Source organism: Erinaceus europaeus, chromosome 10 (genome assembly GCF_950295315.1).
Source record: "Erinaceus europaeus chromosome 10, mEriEur2.1, whole genome shotgun sequence".
NCBI classification, from domain to species: Eukaryota; Metazoa; Chordata; class Mammalia; order Eulipotyphla; family Erinaceidae; genus Erinaceus; species Erinaceus europaeus.
The window spans coordinates 2,857,728-2,873,162 of record NC_080171.1 but is presented as its reverse complement, the minus strand read 5'-3'; the positions used below and the strand labels follow the sequence as shown (position 1 = coordinate 2,873,162).

The 15,435-nt window shown below is 53.2% G+C and overlaps 3 protein-coding genes across 5 annotated transcripts in view; 1 reads left to right on the top strand and 2 right to left on the bottom strand.

The window, feature by feature from the left end:
* The window catches only part of TMEM245 (transmembrane protein 245), an 81,144-nt gene extending 72,434 nt beyond the window's left edge, over nucleotides 1-8,710 (bottom strand). For 2 of the 3 annotated variants that reach the window (XM_016185207.2, XM_060199036.1), the window contains exon 1: nucleotides 7,875-8,504. In XM_016185207.2, coding sequence (XP_016040693.2) covers nucleotides 7,875-8,462 — 588 coding nt within the window. In that variant the 5' untranslated portion in view covers nucleotides 8,463-8,504. Of the gene's footprint in view, nucleotides 1-7,874 lie in introns of all 3 variants that reach the window. The other variant, XM_060199037.1, reaches the window with a different exon arrangement.
* The window catches only part of ABITRAM (actin binding transcription modulator), a 378,866-nt gene that overhangs the window by 159,228 nt on the left and 204,203 nt on the right, over nucleotides 1-15,435 (top strand). The gene's annotated exons all lie outside the window — the stretch shown is intronic.
* The window catches only part of FRRS1L (ferric chelate reductase 1 like), a 47,086-nt gene continuing 43,171 nt past the window's right edge, over nucleotides 11,521-15,435 (bottom strand). Inside the window, exon 6 of the mRNA XM_060199052.1 lies at nucleotides 11,521-12,219. The gene's annotated coding sequence lies outside the window, so the exon portion shown is untranslated. The remainder of the gene's footprint in view (nucleotides 12,220-15,435) is intronic.

Below are 15,435 nucleotides of genomic sequence, written 5' to 3'. Positions count from 1 at the left end.
CCTTTTACTTGTTCCCACAGCTTCTAAATTGCCTATAGCGAGCACTAATTTTCTTCCAATGAAAAGGCTATCAAGACATTCTTTCCCATGCCACTCTACAAGAAGAAACACTAAAGAGATCTCAAGATACAGTTAAACAAGCCAAATGATTGAGTAATGACACTGCAGCGTCTTCAAGGCAGGCCAAGCTCCCAGGACCACGCACACGTGGCTCTGGGAAGCCAGAGGATGTGGACTGTGGCTGTCCGGCTCCAGACAAGGCAGGCCTGAGGATGACAGCGGGGCAGGAAGTCACCCGGGCCCTCACTGCCTCCTCAGAGCTGAGGTTTCAGGGACAGGCCAAAGGTCACAAACGCAGGGAGCGGCAGAGCCAGGACTAGAAGTCCCAGGTGACCCGCGCCAGTCTGCTTTCTTACCCACAAGATGAGAAAAGGGTGGCCGTAGGAAAATAAAGAGGGGCCAGGTGGCGGTGCACCTGGTTAAGCTCACACGCCAGTGCTCAAGGACCTAGGTTCAAGCCCCTGGTCCCCACCTGCAGAGGGAAAGCTTCACGAGTGGTGGAGCAGGACTGCAGGTGTCTCTCTGTCTCTCTCCCATCTCCCCTCTCAATTTCTCTCTGCACCTATCCAATAATAGATAAGAATATATTTTTTTAAAAGTTTAAAGAAGCATGAAGAGGAAAAAGTTGTTCTAAAATTCACAAAATAAAAACGCTCAATTTTGACAACTACAAATGTTGACATAAAAAGTCAGCAGCAGCAAACGCTAGTCAACTGGGCTGCATAGCAACCCCGTACCAACAAACATCAATCATGAAGTCAGCTGAGAGACATGAGACGGAGAGGCAGCCCACGTGGGGGCGCACAGGCCTTGCTATGCCCACCACCCAGGCTCCAGTCCTCACACCACGCAGGAGGGCCGGAGTGCTGGGGGGACTTCTGGCGCCGTGGTCTGTGGCGGCTTTCTCTTCCTCCCTGCCCCGCTCTCTACAGGAAAACAGGGGAAGAGTTGGCCTAGGGGCAGTGAAAGCTCCCGTGGAAAAACTAAAAAGGAACAAGCTAGTGAGCATATTGCTAAGTTCATAAAGAAAACTGGGAAGTGTCCATTAAAAAAGTGAGCTTGGTTATAATGATCAAAATGATATCCCAAGTACCAGGGAGACAGCCCAGCACACCTTCATGCCTGGGTCCCTGAGGCTGCAAGTTCAGTCCCTCACACCACCCTATGCCACGGGTAAGTGGTGCTCCGGCCTTTCTTCCTCTCAGTAAAACAACAAAAACCTCACAAAGAAGCACAGAGCTCTGCTTTCAGACTCGACAGCCAAACTTGCAGGAGGTCAATGGTGCCAACGGGGGGTGGACACAGCTCGCCTGAGTCAGGAGTTCACTGCCCTGGGCGCCTGGCAAGAAAAGTACAAGGTCCACATCAGGGAAGGTGCCTGGGGCTGAGCTTGGTGCTGACAAGTCAGAGCGGGAAAGGGCAGACTGGGGAAGGGAGATCTGGAGATAGCTGGGACAGCAGAAGCACCAAGAGTTTGCTGGTTATCTTCAAGCGTTTGGGAAAACGTTCTCTGGGGTAGGCAGTAAACTCGGCTCATGGTGGCTAAGAATTGGAAGCAAGACATTCTCGCTCTCCCCGAGGAGAAAGCTTTCTAGCCAGCTACACCTGTCTGCAAGGGAGTCAGCTGTCATCCCGGAAAGGGTCCGGGCAAGAGCCAACCCCAAGTCACCAGTGGCCAAGGGGACCTGCCCTCAGCGAGGAGCTGAACTGGATGGAGGGCCACAAAAGGCCAGCTTTCAGATTTTAAGCCTACATATTTTTAAGCCAAGCTCAGGATTCCCCACCACCACCACCACCACCATCTACTCAAAAGGAATAAAAATCACCTGCAGAGAGAAAAAGAGGCTGCATACTTGAGATTTTTTTTTTAATTTCATTTATTTATTTATTCCCTTTTGTTACCCTTGTTTTTTATTGTTGTTGTGGTTATTGTTGTTGTTGGATAGAGAGAAATGGAGAGAGGAGGGGAAGACAGAGAGGGGGAGAGAAAGACAGACACCTGCAGACCTGCTTCACCGCCTGTGAAGCGACTCCCCTGCAGGTGGGGAGCGGGGACTCGAACCGGGATCCTTACACCGGTCCCTGCGCTTTGCGCCACCTGCGCTTAACCCGCTGCACTACTGCCGGACCCCCCCATACTTGAGACTTTTTAAAGGAAACTCGTGGCCTGAGAAAGAGAAGGCCTCCCCCCAAATTCCTGCTACCGTCAAGTCCCCCTAAGCCTCAGACCGCCTCAGTCGGACAGAGTAGTTACTGGCGGCGCCCCTCAGCACAGCACCCGGGCTTCCCTCTTCCGGTACCGCTGCACACGGGACAGGTAGCTTTCAAAAGTGCACGGGGCAGTTATTTTTAAAATTACGACTTCAGTGTTGCCGTTTAGATAGCAGAGTCTCCCCAAAATGGAGTAACTATTCAGACCTTCACAGCCATGATGAATATAGCCGTAGCACAGAAGAAAGAGTAATGCAAGAGAACCTCTTAACGGCAAAGCATTCTCAGCAAAATGTGAGAGGATATTACTTCCAAATGTCTGGGCTTCGGGAAAAAGTCTGCTTTTTTGTTGTTGTTCTCTTCAAGTACTGAATTTTCTCTTACGAGTATAATTTTTATTTCCTTGAAGTGTTATTAGCTTTTTTTTTTTTTTAATTTAAGAAGGAGACATTAACAAAACTGTAGGATAAGAGGGGTACAACTCCACACAATTCCCACAACCCGATCTCCATATCCCATCCCCTCCTGATAGCTTTCCCATTCTCTGTCTCTCTGGGAGTATGGACCCAGGGTCATTGTGGGTGTTATTAGCTTTTTTAAGTAGTAAACATTTTGAACTTAAAAAACTTTTGACTTAGGACTTTCCCCCAGTATTTTAAAGATTTTCCTCAGAAAAACAAATCCAGACATAATCTAACAAGAATTTTGTATAGGGCTGGAGAAACAGCATGATGGTTCTCCTGCCTGAGCTTGCAAGGCCCCAGGTTCAATCCCCAGCGTCGCCTGCCATCAGGCGGAGCTGAGCAGAGCGCTGGTCTTTCTCATTAACGTAAGGAAAACCTGTGGGCTGTGTGAAAGCTTGCTGGAGCTTAGGGGAGCTCTCCCATCCTTGGATGGGGGTCTGGAGAGACACCCCGCTTGTTAGCCTCTCTCGTCATAGAGATGAGCCAAGAGGGAAAAGTCTCCCGGACTCAGCTTGCCTTGTTAGCCTCCCAGGCTCACAGAAAACCTGCAGGCCTCTCGCACTTAGTTCCTCCCTGCTGGCAGGCCACACAGCAGCCTGCTTTAAGGTTCATTTACTCAAAGTTCATCTCACCTTCTGATCACAGAGGAGAGAGAACACACCTTATCACACACTCCTAACACTGTCCTTTGATGTCCTTCATTTGCATCAAACCTTGTTTATCTTCCCTCTAAATAAATAAAAATGACAAATAAAAATTTTGTGAAAAACGGCAGGATGGAGTGTTCAAGAAAGGAGTCAAGAACAAAAAGTGAAGCTTCGTCCTCACTCTATGCTGGTCAAGGCCCCCCTCCCCGTCCCCCGCACTGAAGGAAAAAGTCTCTCTGCCTCATCCAGCTGAAGAAGTGTGGATCAGGGAAGCCCTCAAGACACTGCATCCCACCACCACCAAACCCTCCCCCCCAAAAAAAGAACTGAGCTGAAAGGCTAAGTCAGTAATAAAGGGAACCACAGCGCTGATGTGCTGCACAAAGGAAAAGGGGCTGGAAATACAGACAAGAGGTGACGAACAGGACTGCACAGCTAGCACCAGGGTCTCTGGAGAAACACAGACCAGTACTCCAATCCTGACGCTCATCCTTTCTGTGTCCCCTGAGAACTAAAATCAATTTAGAAAAGTCAACCACAAAACGCAAGCGCCGTGTGGGACCAAAGACGATGACAGAGCTGGACCGGTGGTGACATGACTTCAGCTGGAAGGCGCCTACCGTGGCTTCTCAGCAGCGAAAGCCCCTCTCCCGCGTCACACGCTGCTGTGATAGTGAAGCAGCGCCCAGGACAGCACCCAGCTCTGCGCCTTCAGGCAGCTCCAAGACCAAGACTGGCCCAGACACAAGCTCCCTTTCTGCCTTGTCCATCTGTCTCTCCCTAGACGCAGCCTCAAATTCACAACCTGCCTTCTCAGACACTGTGTCTGTCTGACTCCATGTCAGCTGTAAGACGCAAGCAAAAGCTACGAGTCGCACGCAGGCCCCTAGGAACATACCTAGGTTGTGGACTTCCTAGCTTCTTCCAACACTCGAAGACCCCCAAATCTCATCGGCTACATTCTTGCCTTTTGGTTCCTGATGATTAAACTGCTTTGTATCTCGCTGCCTTTCAGCCACCAAGATGTAGATGCTACCGTGACATCAATCTGACTCTCCTAGGCAGACGCCCTCACCATGTGTCCTGGAGCCTCCCCTCCCCAGAGCCCTGCCCCACTAGGGACAGACAGACACAGGCTGGGGGTGTGGGTCCACCTGCCAACACCCATGTCCAGCGGGGAAGCAATGACAGAAGCCAGAACTCCCCCCTCTGCTCCCCATAAAGAATTTGGGTCCATACTCAGTGGCGGAGAAATGATAAGGGAAGACGACCAGAGGGCTCTGAGCTCCAACTCCATCAAGACACTGAGAGAGGGGGAAAGGGAGGGGCATTTGGGTGTAGTAACAGGTGAAAGTGAGACTTGGAAAGGAAGAGAAGACGGGGCCATAGGAAAAGACTGGCAAATCTATACAAATCTAGACGGCTGTAGACATACTAGTCAGCCCATAGCTGCAAGCGTGGGAACACAGCTGTAGCTTCCATGGAGGGATTAGGGACACAGAACTCTGGTGGTGGGAACAGGCCCAGTTGTACCTGTTATCTTGTAATTCTGTAAATCAATATTAAACCACTAATCAAATTAAAAGATAAAATGTAAAAAAAAAAAAAGAGAGAGAGATTAATTTACAGCCCGCGGCCCTGCAAGCAGAGCGGGGACCCCTGCCTGCCTCTCCCTAACACAGACCAGAGACCGTCTCCCTCAAGCGAGCCTCCCTACTCACTCGGCCTCTTTGCTGAGAGAATTCTAAACACCCCCCTCCTTTTCTGCCTTGCACCCAGCACAGCTTCTGAATGCCAAGTTTTTTGAAATTATTCACCGGCTTGGCCTCCCTCTCTCCCTCCCCTCTTCCTGTCTTCGAATCCCATCACCTAGCACTGGAACACCCCACGGCACCAGGACCTCCCAAGTGCACCCCGGCAGCTGGCGGTGACTCGGCGGCCCCAAAGTGCTGTGTAGTGCGCACGGACCGACTGTTACTCACCCCTGCGTGAGGACTTGCTCACCTCTGCCCACCCTCCAAGGTGGAGGCCGCACCTTCTCTCTCTTTCCAATCCTCAGAAAGCCCAGACCTAACAATACACTCGGCCAACTTTTAACTTCAACAGAGAGGTGGCACTGAGAGAGTCAACGAGTTTAGAAATCGCTCCACCACGAATGTCAGCCAAGATGCGAATCCCGCTGGACAGCATGGTAACTACGTCAAGGAACACTGAGCCTCACTTCGCTGGCAGAAGTCAGCAAGATTCTTTGTCAGTAGACACCCTCACACAGCAAGGAACTAAGTGTCCACGTGCCACTCTGGTCTGAGGCAGGAAAATTCTCACTCAACCGTCTCGGTCACCCCTTCCAAGGCTAAAGCTCCCTGGTTTTCTAAGAATCTTACAAGAGCAGGGTGAGCCCCGCAGCACACACAACCTCCCTCCGCCCGTCTGCTGGAATACCCCGGGCCACAGAAGCTCCTGCAGAGGCTTTCCCACAGAGCAGCTCGAGTCGGCGGCGGGAAGCACCCAGTGCTCCCCCAACCTGCCAAGACAAGAAATGTGTTTCAGGGTCTGAGTCAACCAGTCAGCCCCCTCTTCCCTCTCAACTAGTTCTAGTCTGATGAAGAGTTACGGGTTGAACGAGGACCTCTGGAGGCCCCTTCTGCTCTGATATCCAGAAATCCCCCGAGAACAAGAGTGGAGGACGGTCAGAGGGATAAAGTCTCGTCTCCCTGGCAAGCGCTGAAGCCCTACAAGCAAGGCAGAGAAGCGTTTCCCAGCCCGGGCCGGTTCACCTGCAGGAGAGACCAGGTGGAGGTTTCAAACCACACGGACTGGAGGCGAGCCCAGGTTCCAGGGGGCGAGGGCAGAAGGGGGAGACCCAGCAAGGTCCTCGGCACCTTCTCCTTCCCCAGAGCCCTGCTCAGCTCAGGCTGACGGTGGTGCCGAGGACTGAACCCGGGACGTTGGAGGCCCAGGCAGAACATTATGTGCGACCCAGCCCACACACTCCAACTTCTTTGGCTTTTAACATTTCATTATTTCATCTATTTCTTTCTTTAAGCATTTACTTACTTAGTTTTCCCCCCAGATCCCTGCTCAGCTCTGGATGACGGTGGTGCTGAGGACTGAGCCTGGGACAACCCCCTCCCTGGGCTCCCTCCCCAAACTCTCCCTGGGCAACCTGGTCTGGGGCTCCTCCAACCTGCCCGGCCCCCACCTGCCCTGGGGTGCCCTTGACCCGCCCGGGAATGACCTGCCCCGAGGCCCGGGCTGCCCTGGGGTTCCCTTGACTTGTCTGGATCAGACCTGTCCTGGAGCTCCCCCCTGCCCTGAGAAGACCCATCCTGGAGTGCCCCCAACCTGCCCGGGTCCCCCACCTGGCCATGGGCACTCTAGACCTGCCTGGCCCCGCCCCCACCCCGCATGGCTCTGCCCTGGCCCCGCCCCCACCTGCCATGGCTCTGCCCTGGCCCCGCCCCCACCTGCCATGGCTCTGCCCTGGCCCCGCCCCCACCCTGCATGGCTCTGCCCCGGCCCCGCCCCCACCCTGCATGGCTCTGCCCCGGCCCCGCCCCCACCCTGCATGGCTCTGCCCTGGCCCCGCCCCCACCCTGCATGGCTCTGCCCCGGCCCCGCCCCCACCTGCCATGGCTCTGCCCTGGCCCCGCCCCCACCCTGCATGGCTCTGCCCCGGCCCTGCCCCTGCCCATCATGGCTCTGGCCTGGTCATGCCCCCGCCCATCATGGCTCTGCCGAGGCCCCGCCCCGCCCATCATGGCTCTGGCCTGGCCACGCCCCCCACCCTGCATGGCTCTGCCCTGGCCCCGCCCCCACCCCGCATGGCTCTGCCCTGGCCCCGCCCCCACCCTGCATGGCTCTGCCCCGGCCCCGCCCCCGCCCATCATGGCTCTGGCCTGGTCATGCCCCCGCCCATCATGGCTCTGCCCAGACCCCGCCCATCATGGCTCTGCCCAGGCCCCGCCCACGCCCATCATGGCTCTGGCCTGGTCATGCCCCCGCCCATCATGGCTCTGCCCAGGCCCCGCCCCGCCCATCATGGCTCTGGCCTGGCCACGCCCCCCACCATGGCTCTGCCCAGGCCCCGCCCCCGCCCATCATGGCTCTGCCCAGGCCCCGCCCCCGCCCATCATGGCTCTGGCCTGGTCATGCCCCCGCCCATCATGGCTCTGCCCAGACCCCGCCCATCATGGCTCTGCCCAGACCCCGCCCATCATGGCTCTGCCCAGGCCCCGCCCCCGCCCATCATGGCTCTGGCCTGGTCATGCCCCCGCCCATCATGGCTCTGGCCTGGACACGCCCCCCATCATGGCTCTGCCCAGGCCCCGCCCATCATGGCTCTGCCCAGGCCCCGCCCATCATGGCTCTGCCCAGGCCCCGCCCCGCCCATCATGGCTCTGGCCTGGACACGCCCCCCATCATGGCTCTGCCCAGGCCCCGCCCCCTCTCCATGGCCCCGCCCTGGCCCCGCCCCCCAGCACCCACTCACCCAGAGGCTGCTGAAGCAGTCGAGCCCCCGGCCCAGCAGCGCGGCCACGCGGCCCAGCAGCACGTGCGCGCCGAGCCCCGCCCCCAGCCGGCCGAGCGCGTACAGCACGGGGACGCCCGCCCCCAATAGCAGGAGCCCGCGGTGGCGGCGCAGGCGCAGTACGCGCTCCCCCAGCGCCTCCAGCGCGCGGTCGGCGCAGCTCAGAGGCAGCAGCAGGGCGGCCAGCACGACGGGCGAGCGCGCGCGGTGGAGACGCGCCAGCCAGCCGCGGCCCAGGCGCGTCAGCGAGCTCTTGAAGGGGTGCAGGAAGGTGCCGCACAGCACGGCCCACAGCAGCGGCCGCAGGAAGGCCTCCAGGATGAAGTAGACCAGCACGGCCGCGCCGCAGCACAGGCACACGAACAGCACGGCGCCCGTGTTGTAGAACGCCTGCTTGATGGGCTTGTCGAAGCGCAGCGCCAGCGCGGCGGCCCGCGGCGTCTCTGCGGTGCCGACGCCGGGCCCGGCCGCTCGCGGGGACCCGGGCGCCCGCGCCGGGGAGCCCCGCGGGCTGCGCGCCTCGGCCGACCTGCCGCCGCCGTCGGCCATGGCGCCTGGGGTGCCGCGCCTGCGCCGCCCAGACGCCGCGCGACGCTGCGTGGGCGCGCGCGGCACTGTGGGACTTGTAGTTGGACTCAGACGTAGCGTGGGCGCGCATGGCACTGTGGGACTTGTAGTTCCCGGCTGGGCTCTGGCTTGCGACGCCGGTCGCGCGAGGCACTATGGGACTTGTAGTTCATAATGACAGGCGGACTACCTGCAGCATTCCCTCCCTCCCGCCCCCCCCCCCCCCCAGAGAAAAGAGACAAAACACCTGCAGACCTGCCTCACCGCCTGCGAAGTGATTCCCCTGCGGGGAGCCGGGGGCTCGAACCGAGATCCCTGTGCTGGTCCTTGTGCTTCGCGCCACGTGCTCCCGCCCGGCCGCTCAGAACTGTCCTGCGGGGCTGGGGAGATGGCGCCATGGCTCCGCAAAAGACTCTCATGCCTGAAGCTCAGAGGCCCCAGGTTCAATCCCCGGCACCACCAGCCAGAGCTGAGCAAGGCTCAGAGTCCTCTCTCTTTGTATATCTTCCTCTCGTTAAAATAAAATGTGTAAAAATAAAACTTAAAAAACCTGTATTTATTTATGTTATTATTGGATAGAGACAGAAATTGAGAGCGAAGGGGAAAATAGAGACACCAGCAGCCCTGCTGATTCACCACGAGGGAAGCTTCCCCCCTGCAGGTTCAAACCCCCCCCCCCCCCCCCCCCCCCCCCCCCGGCTTGAACCCAGGGCCTTGTGCATGTCATGTGTGCACTTATCCAGGTACACCACCACCTGGTCCCTTTTAACTCTTCTTTAAAATTATGTTATATTTATTTATTTTTCCTGTTTGGTGCCTTTGTTATTTTTTTATTGTTGTAGTTACTGTTGTTGTTATCGATGTTGTCCTTGTTGGATAGCACAGAGAGAAATGGAGAGAGGAGGGGAAGACAGAGAGGGGGAGAGAAAGACAGACACCTGCAGACCTGCTTCACCGCCTGGGAAGCGACTCCCCTGCAGGTGGGGAGCCGGGGGTTCGAACCGGGATCCTTATGCCGGTCCTTGTGTTTCGCGCCACCTGCGCTTAACCCGCTGCGCCACCGCCCCGACTCCCTCTGATAGTTTTTTTAAAGTAGTTTTTCAATTATTTGATAGGAGACAGGCAGAAATCGAGACGGAAAGGTGCGATAGAGAGGGAGACAGACACCTGCAGCCCTGCTTCCCCGTGGGGGTGGAGGACTTGAACCCGGGTCCTTGTGCCTTGTGACATGTGCACTCAACCAGGTGCACCACCCCCGCCCACCAAAACCCCTCTAGTGACAGAAGCAGTGAAAGCGGGGGTCTCCGGGTGAGCTGCTGGTCTAGACTAGCGCCGACCCTTAAGGGATGGAGATGCGAGCCACGGGCACCCGTCTGTCTGTCCTGGCCTCCTCGCTTCTGCCGCATCCACTGCAGAGGAGAAGCTTCGTGACTGTCTGGGAGTAACGAGCGAAGGAGTGACGAGCACTTATGAAAGTAAGTAAGTAAAGGGGGCCAGGCCGCGGTGCACCCAGTTAAGCGCACACAGTACTACCTGCGAGGACCAGGGTTCGAGGCCCTGCTCCCCACCTGGTCCCCATCCGCAGGGGGAAAGCTTCAGGAGTGGTGAAGCAGGGCTGCAGGTGTCTCTCCCCTCTCCATCTCCCCCTCCCTTCTCAATTTCTCTTAGTCTCTATTCAATAATAAATAAATGAAAAGATTAAAAGTAAAATATTTAAAAAAAAAAAAAAAAGGTTGTTACCAGTGTGTCTGAGGTCTGGGCAGAATGCCCAGCTGTTTTCCCCTTCCACATGGCAATGAAGAGTTCTTTTTACTACTACAATTCCAAAGGTTGTCTTTGCAGATGGCCAGAAGACCCTCTGGTCCTATTTCCCTGAGGACATTCAGCTTGCTGTCACAACCCAGGTCTCCAGGTCAAGGCCCTTCTGTGATGCAAACCAGTCCAATGGGACCAAGCTGAAGACGCCCACCCCCCACTCCTAACCTCTTGTCTCCTCCCGACTACGGATCAAGCAAAGGATCAGACAGACAAATGTGAGGGAGGGAGGTCAGAGCAGTACTAACGCCACCCCGTTTGCCCCAACCCTCCCCTACGGTGTCACGGTGTCACCATCTCTGAGCTCTGGGCGGCCGCACCCCAGACCAGACACACAAGCACTTCAAGTGGTGGGCGAGGCTTCAGGTCCCTTTCCTTCTGTCACTGGCGCGAGCTGCAGCTGACATCCCACGCCTGGTTAACAGACAATATCACCCCTTGGTCACGTGGTTGGTGGTGATTCAAGCAGCCCAACCGAGCTCTGTGACTAAGAAGCAGCTGGGGGAGTTCTTTTGGACAAATTGTTTTAAGCCTGAAACCAAGGAAACTCCTCGCTCGTCTTGTAGCTCAGAGAAAGGCCAGTAGAGAGACCGGGTCATTTCTGTGAGCTCAAGCCAGAGGTCCGAGTCCTGAGATCTCTATTTTTCTGAGGGTTTTATGGCTCTGTAACCCAACTGTCACTATTCAGAGCATGTGGTGTGATTTAGTTACGAATACGGCTCTTAACTACACTGTGTAGGACTAGCAATGTACTATTAAACAAGTAACGTGCCTTAAATTGGATTAAAGGCCACCATTTACTACAATTTAAAGTGTTAAGCTGAAGCTAAACATAGAATCCTCTTTTTTTTATTTGCCTCCAGGGTTATCGCTGGGGCTCAGTGTTGACACTACAGATCCACTGCTCCTGGAGGCCACTGTTTCCATTTCATTGGACAGGACAGAGAAGCGGGGGAGACGGGGGGAGACAGAGAGACACCTGCAGGTGGGGACCCTTGTGTGGGTCCTTGCTCTTTGTACCATGTGTGCTTAACCAGGTGCCCCACAAAAATAGATTCAGTCTGCAAAGTGTTTCTGCAAAGAATTTTCATCTGACTACTGCAATACGATTTTCCTCTTTTCCAGACAAGGCAGGTTATCTCCCCCAAGGATCATGAACTCAGACTTCACTCCCAAAGCATCTAAAGCAAACAGGGAACCAAAATCACACCACAGCAACGCAACACGGGATTACAAACTAACTTTAATCACATCAACAGGAAGGATTTCAGACAAATTGGATTCATATCGTGATGTTTATTTAAACCTGGTGACTAGATTCTAATGATCACCTAACCCTCTAAGGTGTCTGTGGTGGCACATGGGTCCGACACTCAGTCAGGAACATCTGGGAGGGAGACCGCTACAACCGCTACAACTGCTTCAGGGAGTAGGAATCCTTGTCTTCAGTAGTAAGGTACCACACAGCTTAGGATAAAAATTCACATCAGACAGTCTTAGAAATATACATGAATCTCAAAATCAGTCACAGCCAGATACACAATTAGTAACACAATTATTAGGAAACAAACGTAACCTACTAATGTTTGTCTCAAGGCATAGTTTATACAGAAGAGTATTTTGCAGACAGCCAGGCAAGTAGGCCCATGCACCCGGAGTCAGACTGTCCCAGCATGTCATGTTGGCGCAGTTGTGGGATAAGGCAAGTGGAGAGGTGCCCACACTCTTGAGGCAGACAGGACATTCGTTCTCTGTGATGAAAGGGCATCTGAACTAGTGACCTGAGGACAGTCACAACCACTGTAGTACAACCCCCCCCCATGACCCTCGAGAATCACGACTGTCCAGAAGGAGGCAATACACCGCATGTGCCCAGCAGCGAATGTCCAGTGACAAAACCAAGACGAGTCAAATATCTGCATGTCTGAAATGAAGAAGAAGAATAAAAATCCCAAAGAGCTTGACAGTTCACTTACTTCCTCAGCCGGACTGAAAATCCTACCAGCTGAGACGTGATTTGTCCTGAAAAGGGCCTCAGACTCCAGTCTTGTACCAAAGAGTACAGCAAAGTCCAGATTGTGTGCTTAAAAGCACACCAATCAGTAACCGAACAGGGAGCCAAACGAAAAAGTAGAAAATGTCCAGGTGACCCCAGCCGCCATTTTAGGTAACGCTACTCTCGGCCACTCAGCTACAGCAACGGAAACTCAAAGCCAACGACAGCACTTCCTACCTTCTTAACTCAAGCAATGTCCGCGGCAGCAAGGCTTGGTCAAGAGTATCAAGATTCCCTACAAACTAAATGACTATAAACTGAAGGGCAGGCATGCTTAGAATATGCACACGTTTTCTCTAAGGTCTAAAAGTATTCAAGAGATTACAAACAGTCCTGACAAAGACCCTCAAAGGGTCACGTCCCAGACATGGGGCACAGAAGTACGGACACACATGGTCCTCATCCTGTCTGTGCACACACAGAGACAGAGCGTGAGAATAAGCAAACTGCTCACTAAACACTATCAGTTCTGTTTAGAGAACAGGGGCGTGCAGCCTGACCATTTACAGCAGAGTCACACAGCTCACTGTCTCGCTACTGCAACGGTCCTCAAACGCCTTTCCAGGATGACACACAGGCTGGCACCACAGCCCATGGAAGACATTCCCATGAATACAGTGGGTTTCTATGAACACTGAAATAATTCCTACAGAGGAGTCAACTACTCTGACATGTTATAATCCCCACCACGGAGGGCAGTTCCACTGTACAAGGGAAAAAAAACTGCCAACACCTCTTCATACCCGACAACATCAGAATGCAAAGGCCTGGGAATGTCTTTATCAAGATCATAATAAACCAATTCTTGTTTATTCTACAAATTACTCAATAACCCCGTGTCTCTGCATTAGTCAATGATAAAGCTATAGTAAAGGCAGTGTCTACTATACCTGACCATGACAGCTAGGCCTTGTCCTTCAGCTAAGAGCAAGAGTAGGAGAACTTGAGTTCTCACAGCAAACCCAGTCCGTATCTGTTAAGCCATGGACTAAGAATGAGATATTTTTTAAAAATTATTTATTTATTTATTTATTTATTCCCTTGTTTTTATTGTTGTCATCGTTGTTAGATAGAACAGAGAATGGAGAGAGGAGGGGAAGACAGAGAGGGGGAGAAACAGACAGACACCTGCAGACCTGCTTCACCACCTGTGAAGCGACTCCCCTGCAGATGGGGAGCTGGGGGCTTGAACCGGGATCCTTATGCCGGTCCTTGCGCTTTGTGCATGTGCGCTTAACCCGCTGTGCTGCTCCCTGAATTATTATTTTTAAGTAATGTATCTACACACACATATTTAAGGAGATAGATACAACAAGGAGAGAGAGAGAGAGAGACAGAGAGACAGAGACTAGAGTACTCCTCAGCTCTGGCTTATGGTGGTGTGAGGGATTGAATCTGAGACTTTGGGACTGAGGCATGAAAGTCTTTTTTCATAACTACTATGCTATGTCTCCAGCCTGAGTGGTATGTTATTTCTAATATTTTGTTTAAAAATCAAACATACTGGAGTATGGCGCAAAGCACAAGGACCGGCGTAAGGATCCTGGTTCGAGCACCCCAGCTCCCCTCCTGCAGGGGAGTCACTTCACAGGCGGTGAAGCAGGTCTGCAGGTGTCTGTCTGTTTCTCCCCCTCTCTGTCTTCCCCTCCTCTCCCTGTCCTATCCAACAACGACGTCATCAATAGCAACAACGATAATAACTATAACAATAAAAATCAAGGGCAACAAAAGGGAATAAATATTAAAACAAACTTAAATCAAACATGCTGTATTTGAGACATGTAAGAATTACATGCAACTGAAATGTCAGTGTCGGATTTTATTGTGAGAGAACCGTGTTCAGTGGTTTCTTTTAAAGGAGGGATTTGAACAGAGACTGCAAAGTCTAAATAATTATGTTCTGGCTGTTTACAGGAAAATTTTTCTGACCCCTAAATAAGAACGAAGAATGACATACAAGCTCAGGGCAAGTATCTCCTAGGTAATAAAGTGCTGAGTACCCACAGTAACTTCATTACAGAAATAGTCGTAAACAGCTGTCCAGACTTTTCAATTTCCTAACAACAAAAGTCAACTTAAAATAATTAAATTGGTGGAACCAGGTGGTGGCACACCTGGTTAAGCACGCACACTACAGTGCACAAGGACCCAGGTTCAAGCCTCTGGTCCCCACCTGCTGGAGGCAAGCTTCATGTGTGGTGATACAGGGCTGCAGGTGTTCCTCTCTCTCCGTCTCTCTCTCTCTCTCACCTCCCCCTCCTCTCTCAATGTCTCTCTATCCTATCCAATTAAAGAAAAAATGGCCTCCAGGAGCAGTGGATTCATAGTGCTGACACAAGCCCCAGAAATAACTCTGGAGAGGGAAAAAAAAAAAGGAAATGGGATACAGAGACAGAATAGAAGTTGGTTCTGTTGGGTAAGAACGAGTTAATGAGTGAGTTACTGAAGTCTGCAGACACCAGATTCAGCAGCACACCTGGTTAAGAAACCGATGGTTAAGATGGCAGTCAAAAACCGTCAGCAATAGTATTTATCAACAATGATACCTAAAAGACCGACTATGGGGGGCCAGGCAGTAGCACACCCAGTTAAGCACACTTATTACCAAGAGCAAGGACCCAGGTTCGAGACCCGGCTCCCCACATGCAAGGGGTCTGCATCACGAGTGGTGAAGCAGGTCTGCAGGTGTCTATCTTTCTCTTCCTCTATCTCCCTGTGCTCTCTCACTTTCTCTCTGTCCTATATAATAAAAATCAGGAAGAAAGAAAAACAGCCGCTGGGAGCAGGAGATTCATAGTGCTAGCACCGAGCCCCAGTGACAACCCGGGCAGCAAAAATAAAATAAAGTCTCAACTATGTCTTGCCTGGCCAAACCACGGTGATAGCTATGGTCTTTCAATTTATGTTTCACAGGCAGGGTTCAGGATTTGCTAAAGGAATGGACTGTAGTTCTATGAAAAATGAACGCATATGAAAAGCTGGTCAGGCTGGCAATGCTTACAGAGGGCCGGCCTCCTGGGGCTGGTGATACAGCTCGCTTGAGTGGCACACTGCTTTGCTGTGTGTGCAAATGAGGTTTGAACC